The sequence below is a fragment of the Mandrillus leucophaeus genome, unplaced genomic scaffold, assembly GCF_000951045.1.
Source record: "Mandrillus leucophaeus isolate KB7577 unplaced genomic scaffold, Mleu.le_1.0 Scaffold136, whole genome shotgun sequence".
Taxonomy (NCBI): domain Eukaryota; kingdom Metazoa; phylum Chordata; class Mammalia; order Primates; family Cercopithecidae; genus Mandrillus; species Mandrillus leucophaeus.
Genome location: NW_012101321.1, coordinates 204,797 through 228,068, shown reverse-complemented (window position 1 = coordinate 228,068; position 23,272 = coordinate 204,797). Strand labels below are relative to the sequence as shown.

Genomic DNA, 23,272 nt, shown 5'->3' with positions numbered 1-23,272 from the left:
ATATATATATATATATAGGTTTCTGTATTATTATTTCTGGGGCAGAATGCAATAACATAATATAATACCACACTGTCTGAGTAAAATAACTCAGTAGTTTCTCTCTCTTCCTCTTTCCCCCCTCCTTTCTTTCCTTCTTCCCTTCCTCTTTCTTTATTCCTCATTCATACACACACATATATATCTATAGAAGTCATTTAAGGGGGAAGATAGAAGTAAAAGAACATTTGAAAGCAATAAGAGAGTAGTATTTTGATGTTCTTGTTATTCCTATATTAACAGTCTATATTAGTCTTAATGCCAAATATCTCTGTTTTAGATAATCTACCCAAATGTACTAAACTTGCAAAATAATTATGTCAGAGTTCTTATGGCAGTATATAAGTTTGCTAGATATGTCTTTAAACTTCCTTTGATTAGTAATAATTATTAGACACGTCTGGTGAATTTACTTTCTGGGTCCTGATCAACTAAGGGAGCTGACAATTTTCAGTTTATTACGCTAGCTTGTTTGAATCCAAAAAATGGTGTATGCCATATGCTCTAGCATTTGTATTTTGTTTTGTTTTTTCTTTCTAAACAAAATGCATCTTCCACTTTTAGTGTACTCGACAGATTATCTCTGAGAAGCTAGGCCGCGGCTCAAGAACTGTGGACCTTGAACTTGAAGCTCAAATTGATATATTAAGGGATAACAAGAAAAAATATGAAAATATTTTAAAACTGGCTCAAACATTGTCAACCCAGCTTTTCCAGATGGTACATACCCAAAGGCAACTTGGAGATGCATTTGCTGACCTGAGTTTGAAGTCACTAGAACTTCATGTAAGATTATTCTAAATAACTATTAGGGGTGGGAGAAAATTATAATAGAAGTATTCAAAGAGGTAATTTGTTATATTTGTGATTTACTGAACTCTTAATGAAAATGGAATTCTGAGATTTTCTTTTAAGATATTTCATATCACTTTAAGAAGGCCCAACTGACTTCTGTTAACTTTACTTTTTATGAATTATCGCATGTATATAAATCTTTCATATTTTTCTTCCTGTTTGTTAATATTTTATTTTGCCTTTTACTTCTTACTGAATATCAAGGGTTACTGTTGTAATATGTTCTGTTAACTTTTTCTAAAAGTTGTAAAAATGTTTTTCTCTTTATTATTCTGTTTCCAGTAACATTTATGTAGACTTCAGTGAAGTGTGTAACTTAGCTTGTGGAAATTTGGTGCCAAAAATCTTAAGCTGTCCTGCCTTTCATTTTAGTTTTCACATACATTGATTGGAAATCTTTTTATGTGGTCCTTTATCTGCCAATATTTGAAAATCAAGGTCTATAATATTTCAAAGACAGAGTACAGAGTGGAGTTACATGGACATCTCATAAATGGAAAATGGTTTTAGCATAATAAAGATAATTTTACTTTCCTGCTATCTTCTGAATTATTGAATACTTTGTCACCTACGAAATGTAATTACAGCTATTGCAATAGCATTAAATTTGTATCTTCTACTATTCTAGTTAATTTAATATTATTTGTTTCAACTGAAATTGAAAAATACTTTATAACAAACTGGAGAATTATCAAATTAAATGATACATCTTAAAATATTATGTGATCTTTTTTTATTTGGTTAGCTGCATTCCTGATTAATGTGTTAATTAGTAAAACAACACTGGAAAGCTTTCACTGCTGAATATACAGAGCTAGAGTTAGTTCTTGCCATATCTGAAGGAGTCATATGTAATGTTTACTGCACCGAGATGCAGTTTATTCAAAAAGAATGAACTAAATCTGGTGTTGAGTGATCCTTCCTCAGTTGTGTGCCTAGATAGAGCTGAGCTTGGGAGTCAACTAGTCACCAAATTTACAAAGAAATATGTATTCTTAATATTTATACTTTGAGGAGATTCAGTCAAAACACAAAAAAATGCACTTTGTTTTATGTCTGAAAGTTTTAACCAATTATTACCTAATTTGGCTGTGAAAGTTATAGTTTCTCTGATTAATAATCTGCTATATTTTTCTTTCCAACAGCTGTGCTTATAGTATAATAGAAACAAAATGTAGAAATGAAAATATTCTTTCTACTACAAAGTAACTTATAAAAATTATTTAGCTTTTAGCTATGTATCTGAGCTGATGACAATTTTGGTTTATTAGACTTTTTCAGTAATTATATAGCTAGCTGTGATTTCGATTCTTAAAGACTGAAAGAAAAAGTAAAACTGCTACAGCTAGATCTCTAAATCACATATTTTCCCATTGGTGAAGTGCTTGAGATTTTTAAGTCACTTTTACTGATTTATTACCGGATAAATTAAGGTGACTTCTTTGTTTTAGGAAGAATTTGGCTATAATGCCGATACCCAGAAGCTGCTGGCTAAAAATGGAGAGACTCTTCTTGGAGCCATTAATTTTTTCATTGCTAGTGTGAACACTTTGGTGAATAAAACAATTGAAGATACATTAATGACTGTGAAACAGTATGAAAGTGCCAGGTAAGGTATACATTTTTACTACATTGTCTGTTTTACAGATGGCATATAATTCAGTTAATTTCTTGGTTACAAACAACAGAAACCAACTCTGGCCAATATCGACAGGAAGAAAATGTACTGGAAAGTTATAGGATACCTCCACAGAACTGGCAGAAAGGGAGAGAACAAGATTCTGGGAACAACCAAGAACCAAAGCCAAGTTAAGCCTCAGAAGAATCTAATTAGAACCCCTATGCTGGGTGCCTCTAGTACTTAATGCTGCCACAGCTACCATAAATAATTTCCTGAATACCCACAAGTACTTTCTTCATTGCCTTGAGATTATCTAATTGATCTTTGGTCATGTGCCCAAATCGCGCCTTCTAGTGAGTAGGGAAATGGAGGATCTCCCAGCTCCAGCTTCTTTAGAAGAGGACAGGGGATTGTGTTCTACCAGGCAGGTATTACATGGTCCTCTATACTCTGGCCTAAATTTACCTTTCATCCTTATTACCGCTGCTTCCACAATAGCCAGACCCATACTTTCAGTTTCTATTGAATAATAAGCTTGTTTCACCTCCGTGATTTTTATTTGTTAGGATATCAGTCATCTTCCATTTATCCAGATTATAGCAAGCCTTCAAACCCTTTCAAATTTTACCTTTTATATAAATTAAATATTTGACTTGTATTTTTTTTTTTTTTTTTTTTTTTGAGACGGAGTCTCGCTCTGCCGCCCAGGCTGGAGTGCAGTGGCCGGATCTCAGCTCACTGCAAGCTCCGCCTCCCGGGTTCACGCCATTCTCCTGCCTCAGCCTCCCAAGTAGCTGGGACTACAGGCGCCCGCTACCGCGCCCGGCTAGTTTTTTGTATTTTTTTAAGTAGAGACGGGGTTTCACCGTGTTAGCCAGGATGGTCTCGATCTCCTGACCTCGTGATCCGCCCGTCTCGGCCTCCCAAAGTGCTGGGATTACAGGCTTGAGCCACCGCGCCCGGCCTTGACTTGTATTTTGATAGCTGTTTATAATACAGTGTTTTTATACATCCTATTTTAATGGGTTTTTATATATCCATATTCATATATATATACACATACAGTTTCCCTGTCTCATAACTATCCTGTTAAAGGTAAACAAAATACATATTAATAAATACATTAATAAATATTTTGAAGAGTCTAAAATGTAGCAGATCTATAATAGCCTTTTCACCTTTTGATTCCAGGCCCAATTTTTTCTGCATATGTCCTGCCGCTTTTATTTAAGTATCATTCTAGTCCGTTTTGAGATTTTTTTCTTTTGAACGCTCAAAATTCTTATTTTCCGTTTTCTTTTTATGCATAGTTGAAGGTAAATTTTACCTATTAGAAGGATAACTTTACTTTTTGGCCTCTTATCCTAGTTTAATGGGATGAGAAATGCCTGTAAAAACTCCAAACTCATCTAGTCTTTTTGCAATTGAGTGCTTATTAAATATATATTTCCTGACACTTCAATTAAGTAAAAGCACAAATCATTTGGAAAAGTTAATTTTTGATGTTTTCACGGGAAGAGATGCTTCTGTCCCATACCATGTTTATTTTGTCATTTTCCATTTAGTATTAACATATGAGATTCTTATTGACTTGAAAATGAAGGTCAAACAGCTGTGGTTGTGTGGAGGTGTAAGGGTGAGGATAGCTGTTAGTAAGATAGCCTTCCGTGGAAATGTCTTCAATAACATTCTCAGTGATTGGTTTTTCAGTCTCGATTTAAATCCTTCCATGGAAATTGCATTTTTCAAAGGGTTCATTATGTATATGAATTTAAAAATTCATTTATTTAAGTTTTATTTGATTCTTTTCTAAATTTGTCTGTTCCTTATTCATAATGTCCTAATTTGTTCATAATGATACTCTTTCTTTTATCTCTAATCATTTTAAATTTCTTCTAGTCTTTCTGATTGTTTTAACATTTATGGGTTTTAAAGATGAATGTTGTTTTCTTCCAAAAATACCCCCATCACCTCCTAGTTTAGAACTTTGTGAATCTAGATTGTTTCTCTACTTTGCAATTGTCTACCTATCTTGAAATATATTTTCATTAATAATAATCTCTTTCCCTTCAACTTTTATTTCTAAACAGTTTATGATTAATTTGTAGAGGAGAAAATGCTCTAGAGATTAAATGATTTGCTCACTTGTAGTCAATTTCAAAGCCAAAATGAGAACCCGTTGGTTCCCTGTGGTTCACATTTTATCAGTAGGCCTTATACCTGAGTATTAGTGCCCTAAGTATAATGCGGTATAAGATCTCAGATTATAAAATACAGTATATAGGTTCATTTGGAACTTTTGAACAAAATTATAAATCAAGTTACATGTACTTGGTAGTACATTCTTAAAGGAAACCCTTACACAGCTTCTGTGTATACTTTAAAAAACAAAAACAGCAATGTTGTTTTTGTTTTATGTCATCCCATAATATATCCTTTTTTATTCAAATTACAATGTATGATCTTATTCATTAAGCTTAGCTTGGGGTTTGACTTTTCTGTTGTTTATGAAGTAGCTGTGGAATTGGCTAGTTGTTAACACTAAAACATTGCCTACTGATGGATAATAGTCAAAAAGAATCCAAGGTTAAAAGTTTTTCAGTAGCTGAATTTTCTTCTCTGTCAAAGCCAGAATTTACTGACTTTTAGGGCAAGGGTCATCTATTTGATCAGTACAAAAAGTGGTAATTTAGGCAAATGCCCGAGTGGCCTTTTAATGCTTCCTATTATGCATTGTATACAAGTATTTCCTAGCCCTCTGGTGCTTCATGTATAGAAAATCTTGTAACAGCGCATTCAGCACTTCTCCACAACAGCACCAACAAGGGAGTCAATTGTGGTCAAGATGTGGTCAAATTGTTTTCAGATATGGACACCTGTTCTCTAGAAGTTTTACATAAGCCATAAGGTAACCATCATTAACTTTGTTGATATGGACTCAGTTCAGACGGGCAACCTTGAAGTGAAGTTGCTTTTTGAAAACTTAGTGAGCTTCTCTTCTTGGTGGTAATGAGCACTGTTAGAGAAGCTGTTATGGAAAGTTTTACTTTGGTACCACCTATAAACTCTGAATGTAAAATTAAGAAATATAAGGTCAGTATTATAACTTTGATTATGTTTAAGTTAACCACTGTTGTTTAGAAATGTGCTCCAAGGCTATTGAAGGATATTTGTCCTTAGATTAAATCACCATGTATTACTATTTATTTAGTTCTACATTTTTCTGTTTTATTCCTTATTGTTTTTAGTGTGCTTGCTTCTAGATACCCCTCTTCTAATTTGGCCATAATATAAGCATTTTAAAGGTATCAGTTATTACCAGGTGTCTTGTGTGCTTTATCTATATGAAGTTTTTGTGGAGATTTTTATTCATGTTTATAGATTGAAAAACTGGAGCACAAAGAGATGAAATAACTAGCGCAAGATAGAGCCAAAAAGCAGAGAGGTCATTCAGCCTTGGCTCCTGAACCCATGGATTTAACTAACTTGTTACTATTGCCAAGTCAGTCTTGCCTCCTAAATCTTTTGTATTTGTCTCTTTAGCTCCAATGCCTTTGTCCTCCTTCAGTGACTCATTTCTTATATGTCCATCGTCTTCTAATAGGTTTCCTTGCTCCTGATTTTTTAATTGTTTATTCTATCCTCCATCTCTTACACTACCACCAGAGTCATCTTTCTATCCTGATACAGTCATGTCATTTTTATGTCAGATCAACATTCTTCAGTGGCTTCTCATCACCTGTCCTACTGAATTAAATTTAAACCCTTTAACATGGCCTGTAGTGCTGCTTACCTTCAATCCTGCCTGCCTGTCTGAAGTTAATTTTTTCCATTGTCATGTTCCAGCTTCAGATTCTGACATACTGAATTCCCAAGTGTGTCTATTGTATCTTACAAATCTATGCCTTTGTCCATGCTATTCTCTTCAGAATCAGAATATTCTACCCCCTATCCCAATTCACCTAGCCAGCTTTTACCATCCTTCAAATTTTAATTATAGTATTTTAATTCTGTCTGAGATACCTTTTCAGATATCTAATTAAATAATTATTCCTCTTGATTTCCATTATACCTTACCCTCCTTTATGGTAGTTCTTATTCTCTCATTTTGTTGTAATTGTTTACAAGATTCTCTTCCTCTAGAATACAAGCTTCTTGAGGATAAACATATCTGTTCATTTTTATAGCTCTACTTTCTAACACAGTGCCTGGAACGTAGAAAGTGCTCACTTGAGAACTGTTGAATGAATCAGTGTATCAGTGAATGAATGAATGGTTCGTTCTCTTTTGACCCTGAAAGAGGTCAATTAAATTAAATCTTAACTCATACTGTTAAATTCAGTATGAGTTAAGAATAAATTAGGATCAGTGTGAAGGACTGATATATTCTTTCTCAAGTCATATATACAATATAGATTATGTTATTTAAAGTATTGTTAATTCCCAGAATAGGAGATGTGAATTATACTCCTATTATGTCCAAATAAAGAGCTTTAGTTTTAGGGTATAAGCTTTGTGATTCCGATCTTGACTAAATTAGAGGCTACTCTGCTGCTTCTTTGCTGAGTACCGAATAGTTGAGGCTGCTGGATAAATCACTCTTTAATAAGCAAGGTAGTGCTATACTTAGACAGGCACTGTGATAGAGCTATCATGAGGGGTTATAGGATCATGGAGTGATGACAGTGGTGGGGTAACTATTTGAGTTGATGGGGGGAGAATATCAGAGTGAGGCATCTCACAGAACACAGGATGGTAAATGCTCTACAACAAATACTGTTGTTACATTCTGAATAGTGATGTTACAGAAATTCATCTAGAGTTGTGTTGTCAAGTATAGTAGCTACATATGTCTGGTGAGCACTTGAAATGTGGCTAGTCTGAATTGAGATGGGATAGAAGTGTAAATACACAGTGGATTTCGAAGACTTACTGCCCACTCTCCAAATGTAAAGTACCTCATGAATAATTCTGTTATATTGATTATATGCCACAATGATTAATATTTTAAATATATTCGGTAAAATGAAATATATTGATAACAGGTGAAATTAATTATTATTTCATTGTAACTACTAGAAAATTTTAAATTACATGTGTTGCTCACATTACATTTTTGTTGTGCATTGCTAACCCAGACATTTTTCAGAACCATTTACACTTCTATTAGTTTTAGTGTGCCATTCTAGAGTCTACTGTCCTTACCTGCTTTGCCTCATCAGTATTAAGCAATTCACATGGGGTATTTGTTCTACCCTTGATCTTGTTTTGCATTTATTTTTTTTAACTGGTTTTTAGATTTTGGAAATTTTACTTGTCAGTTAATACTGTGCTTTGGGAGAAATAGTTAATAAGATTAACCAGCAGCTTTTCCCCTGTTCTTATTTGAATAGCTCTTTGTTTTTAAAGAAATAATGATTTCAAAAGTGCCAAGTAGAATATGTGTGAGAATTTTATATATTATTGTATAGTATGAGACTGAATATTGTATATTTCCATCCCATCTTTTGAACATATTTTACTCTCTTTGTAGTATGTTTCACTTATTCTCTTCTTTCCAGGATTGAATATGATGCATATCGCACTGATTTGGAAGAACTGAATCTTGGACCACGTGACACAAACACTCTGCCAAAGATTGAGCAGTCACAGCATCTCTTCCAAGCACATAAGGAAAAATATGATAAAATGCGCAATGATGTTTCTGTCAAACTGAAATTTCTAGAAGAAAATAAGGTAAATTCTGTACCTTTTAAGGTCTTTCTGCGGACTTTAAAGTCACCCTAAAGAGAGAGTCAGTTTTTCTATTTCTCTTAACTCTCTTGTATGACAATTGCAAGAAGGAATTCCATTTGTAATCACTGTTTGAGTTTTTAGAAGTTTACAAAATATATTTACCTTTCTTTGATAAAAGTTATCAATGCCACTGTCCCAGTCTTTCACATATAACACATGGCAAAAAGTATTTGATGGACAGCCATTGATCTTTGGATTGGCATTGGTAACAAGTGCTTTAAAAAGTGAAATATTGATAGATTATGCTCTGAGTATTTTGAAGCTTTTCTATTAATGGTAGGTACAGATTTCAGGAAAAGAACTACTATCTTCTCAGTAACTGATAAATGAAAAATAACTAAAAGGTCCAGCTTAGGGCTGCAGTTAGCATAACCTAGAAGAAGGAAGCCAAGAGATCTATTTTCCACATTTTTTTAATATATGAACACATCCAAGGACTAAAGCAATGAGGGCTGAACTGGACCAGCTGTAGGTTTCAGCAGGAAGTGGATTCATATACTAATAGGCTCCTGTGTTTTGGTTTAAATAAAAGGACCATTTCTCATGTTTGACGTATCTTTATTACTTGCATACTCAGCTTTGTATGCAGGATTGCAGTTCTGGAAATGGGAAATGAGTGAGCATGGTACAGAATAGGTGTAGTGCAGTCCTGTAAAGATGGGTCTCATCATTGCACATTGGTAGTTTTTTCTGTGCGTTTCACATCCTGTAAAGTCATGACAGGTCTTCAGCTGTACTCTCTTCAAGGTACCCTCTTAAAATTGTTTATCAGTTCTCTCAGGAAACAGTCATGTTTATATTCTCCTCCATAACATCAAAGGGCATTTTAGTAAACTATAACTGTCAGTATCTTACTGTTTCCTTTAATGTTTCCTTAGAAACTCTCATGGCTACTATAAAACCTATAAAATAATATATTTCTTTGAGATCCACCTAGTCCAGCACTTTCACTGATTTTTTAAGCTGCTATGGGTGAAAATTACTCACCACAAGACATTATAGTGGCAATAAAGGAAACTTCAGCAGAATTGTCAGAAAAATTGCCTGGCATCATTCAGACAGAGCCCAGTGCAGCCTTCTGGTATTCACTAGCTGAGCACAAAAGATTGCATTCATTTTAGTCATATATATACCTATTTTAGTGTGTGTGCATGTGTGTGTGTGTATATATATAAATATATTTGTGTGTGTATATACTATATATATTATATATGCACTATATATTTATATAGTATATATACACTAATATATACTATATATTTTAGTATATATACACTATATATTTTAGTCATATATACATATTCATTTTAGTCATATATATTTAGTCATATATATAATGGATGTGAATATATAAATATTTAGATAATAGACATTGTATATTTTAAATATAAAAATATTTTTGACATTCCACCCTATCATCACTACACAGTAACACTAAAAGAGGTATGCTGAAAGAATATACATGTTTGATAGAAAAGTAGACTAACATAGTGAAACCTAAGGTTCATGTGATTTAAAGGAAGAGAGATTCAAATGGTAATTGGAAGCCAGATTATACCAAGCCTTGACCACATACAGACTTTGAATTGTGGCCTTGGAAGGGACTTACACTGAGTAGGGAGGGAAGAAGGAGACACCTTCATAGACAGCCAGGTCATCTCTATAAATTTTAAATGTCAGTCAGAAGGATCTTACTTCTAATTTTATCTTGTAAATATTGAAGAATTTTTAAAGTTGAGAGTAGCAGGAAAAAGTCATTTAGAAAGACTCTTTCTTTCTTAAAGGAAGAAAGAAAGTAGAAGCACACATACTAATGAGGAATCTTTTATAGCCAAATGAAATGATTAAGAGCCTGAACTAGGGTCTTTGCAATAGCAGCAGGAAGGAAGGAATATGGTGATTTTAAGGCTGCATGACAGGGGTCGGAAAATTGAATAGAAAGCTGGTGTGGCCTGGAGGCGGTAAGGGTAAAAGGATTGGGAATTTTTTCTATTTGATCCAGTGTTTAGTCTGAGAAATGATGACAGAATACTCAAGTGGAAACAATTGGTAGGAATTTGATGATGCGTGTTTACAGTTTGGATGAACAGTCAGGGCTTCAGATATAAAGGCTTGGAAGTCATTGCTTTAAGAATAATGTTATTACTACTATTAAATAATAATAGAAAATTGCTTCTTTTCTCAAGGATTTTATATTCTTAGATGATGTCTTCGTCTTTTTGGGCTGCTGTAACAAAATACCATAAACTGAGTAGCTTATGAACAAGAGAGAATTATTTCTTTCAGTTCTAGTGTCTGGGAAGTTCACAATGAAGGTACCAATGTCTGGTGAGGGCCCACCTTCTGACTCATAAATGGCTCCTTGCTATGTCCTCACATGGTGGAACAGGGAGGGCTCCCTCCCATTCCTGTATTATGGGGGCACTAATCCCATTTATGAGGACTGTACCTCCATGGCCTAATCACCTCCCAAAGGTGATTAGTACCTTCTAATACCGTCACATTGGGGGTGAAGATTTCAGCATTTGAATTTGACAGGGACACAAACATTCAGACTACAGCAGATAGCATAGATATTCTTTGTTTTGGCTTTCCACAGTTGTCGTCAAGGCAAGTTTGAATTTGAACTGAGTAATCAGCTGTGTCTAAAGTAAAATCTATGAAGAAGCTTTGGTCTTTGTATGTTTTTTATTTAACTCTTCAAAATGATAAAGAAGTATTGTTGGACTGTTATTTTAAGTAGTAATTGTCATTTAGAAGAAAACAGAGATCCATGAGAAAACTCTTCTTTGTTTTTTTTGTTGTTGTTGCGCAACATTTACTCTTTTCTGTTATTTTTAATAACTTAAAAAGGAAGGAAAAGCAGGTTTTTAGCCTAGGAACTGTCTATCATCCCTGTTTGCTTCCTTGGTAATTCGAACTGCCTCAAGTCTAGGTTTTTTGTTCTTTTGTTAAACTGTAGGTGATTTTGTACCTCAACATCTCTTTTATGTATGGTTGCCAGGTAATCTACTTAGCACTTTAATTTGTTTGTCCATTTATTTCTTTTTGTTTTTGTTTGAGACGGAGTCTTGCTATGTTGCCCAGGCTGGAGTACAGTGATGCAATCTCGGCTTACTGCAACCTCCACCTCCTGGGTTCAAGCAATTCTCTTTCCTCAGCCTCCCTGTAACTGGGATTACAGGTGTGTGCCATCATGCCCAGCTAATTTTTTTTTTTTTTTTAAGTGGAGACGAGTTTCACCATGTTGGCCAGACTGGTCTCGAACTCCTGACCTCAAGTGATCCACCCGCCTTTGCTTCCCAAAGTGCTGGGATTACAGGCATGAGCCACTGCACCAGGCCCAACACTTTAATTTGAAAAAATATAGTATACTCTTCCTATTTCTTCCCCCCAACCACTCCCCATCCCCTGATTTTTTTTTTAAAGATACTGGATCTCACTATGTGGCCAGGTTAGATTTGAACTTCTGGACTCAAGCAATTTTCCCACCTCAGCCTCCCAAGCATTTGGGACTACAGGCGCACGCCACCACATCCTGCTAGTGGTCCTATTTCTTAACAGGAAGAAATGAAACATCAATGAATGTGCTGTTCTGTAATTTGATAATGTCCTAAAGACTACTGCAGTATATTATACACCTGTTTTTGCAGCTTTTCTCTCTCTCTCTGTTTTTGGCATTTTTTTGGTTCTCACATCATGGCTTTTGGAATATCTTTTCGTAACGCTTCTCTTCTAAAATGAGAAGCCAGAAAACCAAATAACGAGAATAGGGCATAAAGTAAAAGCAAGTAGTCCTTGAGTATGGTACTATAGTAATAAGCTTTAGCATCTAGTGTTTTTGTTTGTTCCCTCTTAGAACTTTTTTTAAATTTTGAGGCGGATCAGGAGTTAGGTTCTTAGGTATAAAATTGATGTGTTTATATGTACTTAGTCTAGCCTTTCTTCCCTATGACAAAACAAAGAGGTAAGGTGTATCAGATACTCACATTTCTGCATATGTGCGTGATAAGTGCACCTAAGGGTATTTGTCATTTACCCTTAGTAAAAAAATGTGTTGTTCTACTATTTATAGTTCGTACTTTCCGTCTCTTCACCCCGTGATTTGGTTGTGTTTGCCTTTAACCTAAACAGTCCTTATTCATCTCTGATATTCTCTTCTTTGTTTACTAAACCGCACTGCGTTGTGTAGCAGTAAAGACATAGCTCATTAGTCTTCTAATGTTTCTCCTTTCATCAGTATTTCTCCTTTTTGAGACCTTTAAATAATGTAACTTGAGCTATTTTGTGACTTAAGGCAGTTTGTTTACCTGTTACTTGTTTCATTCAGGGTTCAAAACAAAACATAGGCTACTTTAGTAAAGAGAAAGAATAATAGACGTTTCTGGTGCTTTGTAGACTTTGTGAGAGTAGATACCATGCTTTCATTTACAGCCCTCATAAAGCCTAGCAATGGTGCAGGTATATAGTACTCATTCAGCAAGTGCATGTTTGCTTTCTTCCCAGAATTAGAGGTGCACTACAGGAATTGGAAGGAGATGGAAGTGAATGAAAGTCAACTAGGAGAGGATAAAAGGCGGAATCCTGATTACCTCACTCTTTTTTTTTCGTGAGGGCAAGCATAGTCTCTCAGAAATGCTTCTGTTTTCTGCAGTGGTTACTGTTTGCATGGAAAGAGGAGGCAAAAAGTTAAAGAAAAATATGCAGATCAATGTAAGCGACTCATGTTTTTTTTTTTAGATAGCTTTTTATGTGGCTTGGAACTATAAAGATGTGAAAAAATAATTGAAGGTTTATTTTTTCTTTAAGGTGTAATTTAACTTGGGAATGATAAATCTTAAGGGCTATGAATATATTGGGAGTGGGATCTGAATGTATCAGAAGATTCAACAAAGCAGTTTGGTGTATAAATATAAATAGTAAGGATTTTATTCTTAAGAAGTATAAAATATACTCCTACCCCAAGGTAATGTCAGTTAAATTAGCTATAACCATTAAATGCAGGTTTGTTTCATTATTATGTTATATTTTAGTGACTTAAAGGATGACAGAGGAGGCAGAAAAGGATGAACCAGACTTGGGATCAACCTGGACACATATTTGATTTATATAGTTACTTAATTAAAAAATAATATTTCTTAAAATTTATAGTCATTGCTAATCTTAGATTGATATGAAAACTGTTGTTTTCACTCACAGTGTTTCATATATAATCACAATACAATAACATTCCTGTATATTAAGATTTCTTTTCTAATATATTATTTAACACGCCTGTAATCCCAGCACTTTGGGAGGCCGAGGTGGACGAATCCCTTGAGGTTAGGAGTTTGAAACCAGCCTGGCCAACATGGTGAAACCTCGTCTCTATTAAAAATACAAAAATTAGCCTGACGTGCCTGTAATTCCACTTACTCCCCAGGCTGAGGAAGGAGAATCATTTGAACCCAGGAGGCAGAGGTTGCAGTGGGCCGAGATGGCACCACTACACTCCAGCCTGGGTGACAGAGCGAGACTCTGTCTCAAAAAAAAAAAAAGAAAAGAAAAAGAAAAAATGCTCGAAGCCTACTACTTTTTTGTAAAAATACACTAAAGGTTTGGGAAAACTTTGAGGGCAGAGGTATTCTTTGCTTACTAAAACTTCTCTTTGAGAGGAAAAAATATAAACCTCAGAATTTAAAAAAGATACTTGTTGCCAAAATTTAAGGAGCATGTTAATACCTAATGTGTACAAGAAGATACATTCTTGAAATCTTTTTTCCTATTGTCAAAAGAAAAAGAACCCCAATTTCTTCTTGAGTACTTTAAAAATATTCATGCCAGTAACTTAATGTCACCTTTACTTCCAAAGCAAAAACAGTAGTACTTCTTGGTGTGTGCTCCTAGGGAAAGTGAGATTAAGTTATATAGGTGAAAGAAGTACCTGGTTCTAAATTTTAAAATAAGCATTTATGGATTGATGTCTGTAAGCGTAACAAGCAACCAGGGAGTTCATAGTGCTGGACACAGAAGAACCTGCCTTTCAACACTGTGCCAAATACTATCACCTACATTTGGATCCTGTGAGTCATTCTCTTATTCATGCAACTTTACTTCCAGACTGAATTTTGGCTGTGACTGGTGCTCTCAAGGGAAGGTACATGGTCAGTTAAGAGTGGTTGGGGAAGGCCTCCATGAGGGTGTGATGCTGAACATTAATATCACTTGAGAAAGTGAGAAACTGAGAACCAGAGAGTATTCCAGGAAGAAATACCAGCATGTGTAACTGCCTTATGGCAGGAAAGGGTGTGGTATGGTGAAAGAATGAATGTAACTGGAGCCAGTGTGACCAGAGCATAGAGAAACAGCTGGAGAGGTAAGTGACGGCCAGACTAGCCCTGATAGGCCATATTAGTGAAAAGTTTAGTATCAGTGGAAGCCCTTGAAATACTTCTTAGCAAATGATAGGTCTAAAATATGGAGGATAGATCTTAGTAGGGCCTAAGCGTAAGTATAGTAGCTTAGATAGGAGATGGTAGGTAGTTGGATTGCAGTAGTGATAGTGGAAATGGAGTGAACTGAAAGCTTCAGGGATATTTAAAGGTAAAACAAATACATGTAAAACAGTAAGACAGACTGATGTATAATTGGCACCTTTGACATTTTATTCCTTTATTCAGCAAATATAGGTGGAGTTCTTTTTTTATTTTTATTTATTTAGTTATTTGAGACAGGGTCTCACTGTGTTGCCCAGGCTAGAGTACAGTGATACAATCATAGCTTATTGTAGTCTTGAACTCCTGGCCATAAATGATCCTCCTACCTCAGCCTTCCAGGTAGCTGAGACTACTGGTACATGACACTGCACTTGGCTTTTCTTTTTTTTTTTTTTTTTTTTTTTTGAGATAGGGTCTTGTTCTGTCATCCAGGCTAGAGAACAGTGGTGTGATCATGGCTCACTGTAGCCTGTACCTCCCAGGCTCAAGCAGTCCTCCCACCTCAGGCTTTAGAGTAGATGGGATGACAGGCATGTGCCACAAGGCCTGGATAATTTTTTTATTTTTTTGTGGAGACAGAGTTTCACTCTATTGCCCAGGCTGTTTTCAAACTCCTGGCCTCAAGCAGTCGTTCTGCCTCAGCCTCCCAAAGAGCTAGGATTATAGGCATGAGCTGCCATGCCAGGTCTTGTGGATTGCTTTTTATATGCCAGTCACTGAGTTAGGTGATAGAGGTATAATGGTCTTACACTCATAGAGCTTATAGTCAGGTAAGAGAAATAGGCATTAACCAAACAATTACGTAAATACAAGCTATGGTAAGTGTGATGAAGGGAAAATAGAAATGTCATGTGGGTATACAGAGAACTTGGCCAGGTGTGTGTGTTGTGGGGGAGGGCCTGGGGTATCATGGAAGACTTCCCTGAGGCAGTGATATTAGGGCCAAGATACAAAGAGAGAGGGGTAAGGTAAAGGTATGTGATGGAGTGAGATTTTAAATAGAAGAAACAGCGTATGTTGACAGTCAGTGAGGCCAGAGCATAATGGGGACAGGGAAGAAATAGCACTGGATGAAACTGGAGAGGTAGTTTAGGGCCTACACAAAGATGAAATGACATAGGTACAATGTTATTCATTGTAGCATCACTTGTTATTTATAAAGATGAGAAAGAACTCAATGGTTCAGCAGTAAAGGACTAATTGAATAAACTGGTTTTTTTATACAGTGAAATATTTTACAGCTATTTAAAAAAATGAGAATGCTAATGATAGCTCCTCAGGACAGACAATTAAATGAAAAGAGCAAAGTACAAAGTAGTGTTTATTGTACAGTATCTTTTGTGTAAGAAAAGAAAGAATGTATAATCACATTTTCTTATATTTGCATAAAGAAAAACTGGAAGGATTAATAAAATCAGTTACCTATAGAGGGAACAGGGTGAATGGAAACAGGAATGAAAATGAAACCTCTCATTGTATACTTTTTGTATCCTTTTAATTTTGAACCACATATATGTCTTAACGTATTCAAAAAAATAATGCTTTTAAAAAGATAGGAAAATAAGTTAGCTGGAAAATGTTTTTTAAATACTATGCCTTATCTTTTTTCCAAATTGAGACTTAAAATAGACTTGTATTTACCAAATATAGTCTTTAATTTTCCTCTTAGCTCAAAATTAGATGATTAATTCTGTGTTGGAGAGAATAGAAAAAGTTAACTTAGAATGTGAGTTCTGTTGCAACATCATTCTTAGATGACAGAGTAGAAATAGTGCGATATCGTACCTTTCATTTATAGAGGAAAATATTTTGAATATTTTAACATATGGTGCAACATTTGCTGCTGTTAGTGGTTTGTCTTTCTAAATCCACATGGAGGAGGAAAAATTTGCTTGTGGTTTGCATTGCCTCCTTTTTCTCTCTTTGGAAATGAGGCCGAAATTAACTATCTTTATATAAACCATGCAACCAACAAGAATTGTGAGTTGTACATTGATTTTTAAACTAGACTCATCCAACCCATACCTGTTTGGAATAAATCAAGGTAATGGTAATTGTTGAAGAGTGAGTAGGGATGAAAGCCTGAGTGGGTGCTGGGGAGAAGCACACCTAGCTAACCAATTCATATAGTTTTTGTTGTCAGTTGTGCTAAGATTCTGGCATGACAATTTTTGTAAGGGAGGGATATTTTGTATTCAGTATTGAAAAGCTTTCCAGGAAGGATAGCTTTATAATCATGAATTACTGTTCTTATAGACTTGGTTCTTTTTCAGTAATCATAAGGTACTTACGTATTTTCTAACCCTTTTTGGTCATCAACTTACTATAGAGTAGTAACCCTTTTTGGTCATCAACTTACCATAGAGTTGATAAGACCAAACTTACTTTTTGGTCATAACCCTTTTTGGTCATCAACTTACTACAGAGAAGCCATCAACTTACTATAGAGTAGGATTAGAGTTTCTTATTCTGCTGTATATGTTGGAGGTGAGGGAATTGTTCCTTTCACTTTGAATGAAAAGAATTCACTTTAAAAATTTACTTTTTAATCATTATTGCTGTGATGTATCTGTTCTAATGGTTGATATACATGTGTGCTCTTCAGATCCACATTTCACTTATTTTGCCAGCCTTGGGTATTATTCAACTTGATTTGCCAGGTTTTGTGATAAAGGTGACTTTTTAAGTGATCAGTGTGATACTTGAACAGATCACTAATAACTGCATTGGTTGTGCTGTTGATGATGGTACTGGGTCTTTATGGCTGTGACATTGCTATACTTTTTTAGTTCTTCGTAGTTATGGTTCCTTCAGTTTGCTTAAAAGTAAAACCTTTAATTAGTATTTCTGAGTAAAGTCTCAGAAGACACTAGCAGTGTTTAAGAATTTGACTTTGCAATGTTCTTTTTAACTTTTTCTTGAAATTCTCTCAGTAATGACTCAGCGTTTTCATGTTGACCATAATTTATTTCCATGACTCACCTATACTTTGTTAAAATATTCATAACTTTTTTCCTCATTCCTCATAAACTTAATAACATCCTGATTTTCTATCCTTATTTCTTCCCTTAAATTTTCAAAGATACTTTTTTAAAAATTGACCTTAAGTATTTTAAGGTGCTTGTTTTGTGCAATTATGCCTGATCCTAAAGAACCATATAAGGTATTATCACAAACTTCCTGCGGAGAGGCAACTTACAGTCTAATGGAGGAATTTAAATAAAATCAATTATATATAAAACACTAACTTAAAGATGAGAAAGAAATACAGAATTTGATGAAGAAAAATATTAGTGTGGGCTCAAAGTACCTGGTAAGCTAGGCAGTTTGACTTGAGCGGGACCACACAAGAATGGGTAACGTGCATAGGTAGGAAGGGGTCAGAAAAAAAATTCTTGGAGAAACCCTGGATCATATGTTTAAGTGATTTGTAAACTTCTGTTGAATCATCTGTTCCCTTCTTGAAGCACAGCATACTATTACTACTTACAGGCTTTTTAAAAAGAAGAGTAATGCTTTATCATAACAAATTTTGATAAGGCTTTTCCTTTGGATGGGCCATTGGTTTGACTGGTTCCTATTGCCCAGTATCCAAAGGCTGGTGAGCACAGGGTCTGCTGATCCCTGCGGTGACTTGACACCATTTTGTCACTTACCAGATAGCTCCAGCAGATCTAGATACCTGAGCTTTCTGTTTCTTATTATCTAAATATGGAATTCAGTGACTCCCTCCACCCCGTCCAACACCTGCCTATATATTTATCGCTTTTTTCTGGATTTCATAGGGATTTTGTGAATACCTCAAGATACAGGGACTAATTCTGAACTTGAGATCAGGAATGGGGTAAAGTTCTGAGAGAAGTTATAGGATGGGTAAAAAAAGAAAACATTGGTGGGATCCCCTCCTCTTTCTATTCCCTATGGCCTCCCATGCTATTCCTGGGATCTCACTACCCCTAATTCTGTAACTATGGACTTCTGTGTGGTTTTGTAAAGAGGATTCAATGCTGTCAAGCCCATGATTGTCACACTTCTCTGTTAGGTTAGTAACAATCTCCCAACTTTTTTGAAATAACTTTATATCTCTCACCTCGTTGATGAAATGAAATACCCAATTCCTTACCTACTCTTTTGTACCTAAATTGATTTTGGACTCGGAGACCAGATGGTAATTTATGATACTTTATGTTTTCTCTGCCAACTTGAAAGTGTGTTCATCGCTCCCTCCTCCGCATAGTGCCTAGGCCTTTCTCCAGTTAAAGCACATATCGTACTATGTTGTGATTGCCTGCTAGTCTGTTTTTGCCCCTAGAGGTGCTCCATGGATGCATCTATAGAGCACGGCCTTCCTACATTTGAGTATTGAGTTAGTCGATGGACACTAATCTTTGAGTACTATAATCTGTAAATGGAGATTATATAAGGATTTTTATATAATACCTATATCTGTATAATATGTGATCTAGATGATTATATACCAGTGCACAGATGATAATGCTGGGATTCAGAGAGGTTAAGTAGTTTGTTGAAAGTCTCACAGCCAGACCAGGATTCAAATCTAGATCTCTCTGACTCCACAGCCCTGCTTTTAGTTAAGTATAATACAATGCTGTAATGCTGCCCAAGGTGAGATTGTTAAGATAGCAGAGAGAGAAGATGGAAAGATAACCTTGGAAAACAGAAGCTGTATTGATCATGTCTAAACTTGGAGCTCTTGGAAGGAAGGGTGGAAGGAAGGAAAGGAAGGAGAAAAGGAGAGAGGGAGAAGGGAGGGAGGGATTGAAGAACGGGAACTAACCCTGTAAAATTATAGAACAAAAAAGGCAATAGACTTTTTTTGCTAAAGGTGAGAAAATCTCCGCACTTAGAATGTTAACGTATCTAATTCTTGGATAAAGAATTATAAGACATCACCACTGTTCTGTGACCTGCTGTTACTGGAGTCTATAGGTCATGTTTCATCAGTTATCTTCAGAACTCTGCCTTTGTTTTTCCTTCTGTAAGGACTTTTTTTTAAACCCTCTGCTTGTCAGTGATTTGTTGAAACCTATCCCAATGCATCAGAAAAATGTACAAATCTATTTTTCTACCCCACTTGTAGTTCATATTTGTCTTTCCTTCTCTCACTCCATTCCCAGTGGCCACAACCGTATTTTTTATAGTGTTTCTCTTTCTCAACCAGTAGTTGCTTTAACATGACAGGCATTTCCAAAGCCATTGCAAACTAATAAAAGTATGCCCCACAAACCTAATAAAAGGCCAAGGCAGGTATATTTTCTTGCCTGATATTCTTCTGATCTCTTTCTGGGAAAAGTTCAGTGATAGGCAGGAAAGCATAGAATGGTATATTTTTAAATAAGAGTAAAGAAAGGAGTTGATACCTTACATATTAGCGGTTGGGGACCTCTTACTAAAAAATGATTTGTTTCACCTTTTTCTCACACACCTTTTTCCTACAGCCAGCTACTATCCCAATATTTTCGTACATTTAATATAAACCCCTATTTCATAGAATTATTGGGAAAGCCAGTAACTGCTTTGAAGAACGTAACAATCATAAATACTAGGTTGGTGCAAAAGTAATTGCGGTTTTTGCCGTTACTTTCAGTGGCAAAACCTGCAATTACTTTTGCACCACCCTAAATAAATGAAGACTAATAACTTATTTTAACAGGAAATTGCTTTTTTAAACAAATTTAGTGCCCCTGAATAAGAAGGTCATATGATCTAAATTTTATTTGGAAAAAGTTCATTTGGTAGAAATAAACTGCCTTTTATATGATTTTGATGTTGACAAGGTAGTGATATCACTAGTTTTTTCAGTCAGTAAGTTTGTAAATGTTATTTATATTCTATTGATACATGCTGTGTAGGCAAGAGAAAGTTTTCAGTGTAGTCCACTTGGCATCATCTGTGAGTTCTGCTCTTAAATTTCAGTTACCTAGTTTCTGTTTAAAACTCCAGCTTGTCTTTCTGCCTTAGTAGTCAGTGTTAGAGTTTGTTTTGCCCTTTAACAATTAAAGTATTGTATGATATGTTTAGGTCACTGAACAGATGTTGCCATAGTGGTTTTGCTCTTTGTTTGGCAGATCTTTATGAAAGTTCTTCCTAAGTGAGTTTGCAATGATTTAGTATATTTCTAAATTGCTGTAATTGTTTCTGATGTTAGGTTTTCAACATTTGTCAGATTTGCCGCCATTCCATTATAATTGTTACCTCTTTTTTTTACTCCTGTTTTAAATCTCTGCCTTTTTGTTGTATTAATATTTTATATTTTAAATCATTTTAAATCATTTCTAACTTAGGACATAAATAGTTCAATAAAGACTTTTTCCTACTCTGTAAATATGGGAAGATTATATAAAAGTTTAATGTTTTATTAATCTTCATAGTTTTAGCAAGAATTAACTTTTATTTCTTTCGTCTGCTCCAATCCTGTGTTAGGTCCTTGTCCCAAGGATGTTTTAATACAACTTCAGGGCCAGAGACAAAATTGGGAACAAGTTGAAAGTGCTGTGTATCTTTTCTACACTACCACTTTTCCTTTAAGTGCTCTGCTGCCCTTTCTTGTCTGTTTCAAATTTTGTTTAAAAGGTTTTATTTATGTTTATTGCCCATGAATAGAAGCAGATTAAAATAGGTGAAAGGACGTAGATCACTCTTGGAATAAGACATTCCTGTGTTCCCCAGATCTCAGTCCATCTATCACCTGTCTAACCTTAGGCAAATTACTTAACTTTCTGAGTTTTCTTTATTTTTTGTTTTTCAACTGTATCAAGGACTGAAGACTGTACAAGGCCAGATGTAGTGGCTCACACCTGTAATCCTAGTGCTTAGGTAGTCCAGGGTGGGAGGATCACCTGCAGCCAAGAGTTTGAGACCAGCCTAAGCAACATAGCGAGACCCTGTCTCTACAGAAAATAAAAAAGTTAGCCAGGCACGGTGATGCACACCATTATTCCTAGTTATTCAGGAGGCTGAGGTAGGAGGATCACTTGAACCAAGGGGATCAAGGCTACAGTGAGCTATCATTGTATTGCTGCACTCTAGCTTGGGCAACAGAGTGAAACCCCGTCTCTGTGTGCGCGGGGGCGGGGGGAGGCTAAGCAGAATAGATGTAAGGGTAATGCATTATGTGTCATATAGAAGGTGTTTCCAAAAGTTAGTGCTCCCCCACCATAACAAAGCATAGTCTACCAAAAATACCTGCTCTTTCTTTCATTCTGTGCTCTACAGTTCCTGTGGGCTGATAGCTTAAATATAGAAGTAAATTGAAAAAAGGTAAAGACCCTGAAATATGTCCTGGAACATTTTGGCTTTTTGTCCTTTCTCCTAAAAGTGGGATTTGAACTTCCTATCACCTCACTTTCTTTGTCTCTCTCTGAAAGCCAGCTGTATTTGAGAAACCAGAATCTTTCCCAGGTTGACCTTTACAAGGTCAAATTGCCTGGTAAAGTGAACCTGATAAACCAAGTAAACGAAATAAACTGAAATAATAATTTTATGTTCTACTGAAACTGCTTGTATAGTAACAGCACAATTCTCAAAATTGCAAAAATTTCTTATTTTAAAAGTTGTATTGTAATTGCTTTTCTAATACTACTTAATTATTCCCTTTTTAATTGGTAATTATTTCAATGTATTTAATAACCAAAATGTTCTGAGGATTCTCTGTAGCATAGCAGGCAGAATGGCATTGAAGATATTATACAAATGCATATCACAGTGCAAATTAGTTAATAAAAAATAGGCAGAAAATATTCTAAGTTTTTAATTCATTTACTTGAAAAAGAATATTCATCTTGAGGATTGTTCATTATGTTTTGATTGGATGAGTCAACACACTATTCTTAGGTAAATTTGTATCTGATTTAGAAGATACATTACCAACATTAAGCTTGTACTAGATTACAGTAATCAGTACTAATAGAAAAATGAGGTAAATTATCTGTTTTGTTATAAGCCAGAGTGAGAACAATTAGCTTTTTAGAAAAAAAAATAATAGCTTCTTATATTTGTGGATGAAATTTTATGCTTCATTTCCATTTGGAGTTTTTTTTCTTTTGTTTTTACATTATAATTACAAAGCTGTGAATCCTCGAAGGTCCCCTCTATACCAGGGAATTGATCTGATGCATATGTATACTTTAAAAGGCTTGACACATCAATCTTCTAACAATTACTGGGAGAATGTTTCTTGTAGATACGGATATTGTATCATTTTGTTGTGAAAACTAGAATTCAATCCTGCAAAGCACCATCTTTGATTTCCCACGGATTAAGTTGCATTGTGGGGTGGGGGGCCATTTTAAATACAACAAATATACTGAGCCTGAGCCTTTGTTTGTGGGCTGCCGAGTCTTCCTCAGCTACAAAAAGAGCTGTCTCTCTGTGTTTAGTCAGCTATTCGGGGGTGGGTAAACAAACTGACTTATATTGACATTTGCGGGGCTAGTTAAAAATTTTTGGATGCCCTTCCCACTTT

General features: G+C 35.3%; 1 protein-coding gene across 6 annotated transcripts in view; it reads left to right on the top strand.

Annotated features, from left to right (window-relative positions):
• Window positions 1-23,272, top strand: part of ARFIP1 (ADP-ribosylation factor interacting protein 1) — a 145,209-nt gene that overhangs the window by 114,012 nt on the left and 7,925 nt on the right. For all 6 annotated transcript variants that reach the window (XM_011973221.1, XM_011973218.1, XM_011973223.1 and 3 more), the window contains 3 exons: window positions 604-825; window positions 2,346-2,503; window positions 8,077-8,251. In XM_011973221.1, the coding sequence (XP_011828611.1) occupies window positions 604-825; window positions 2,346-2,503; window positions 8,077-8,251 (555 nt within the window). The remainder of the gene's footprint in view (window positions 1-603; window positions 826-2,345; window positions 2,504-8,076; window positions 8,252-23,272) is intronic.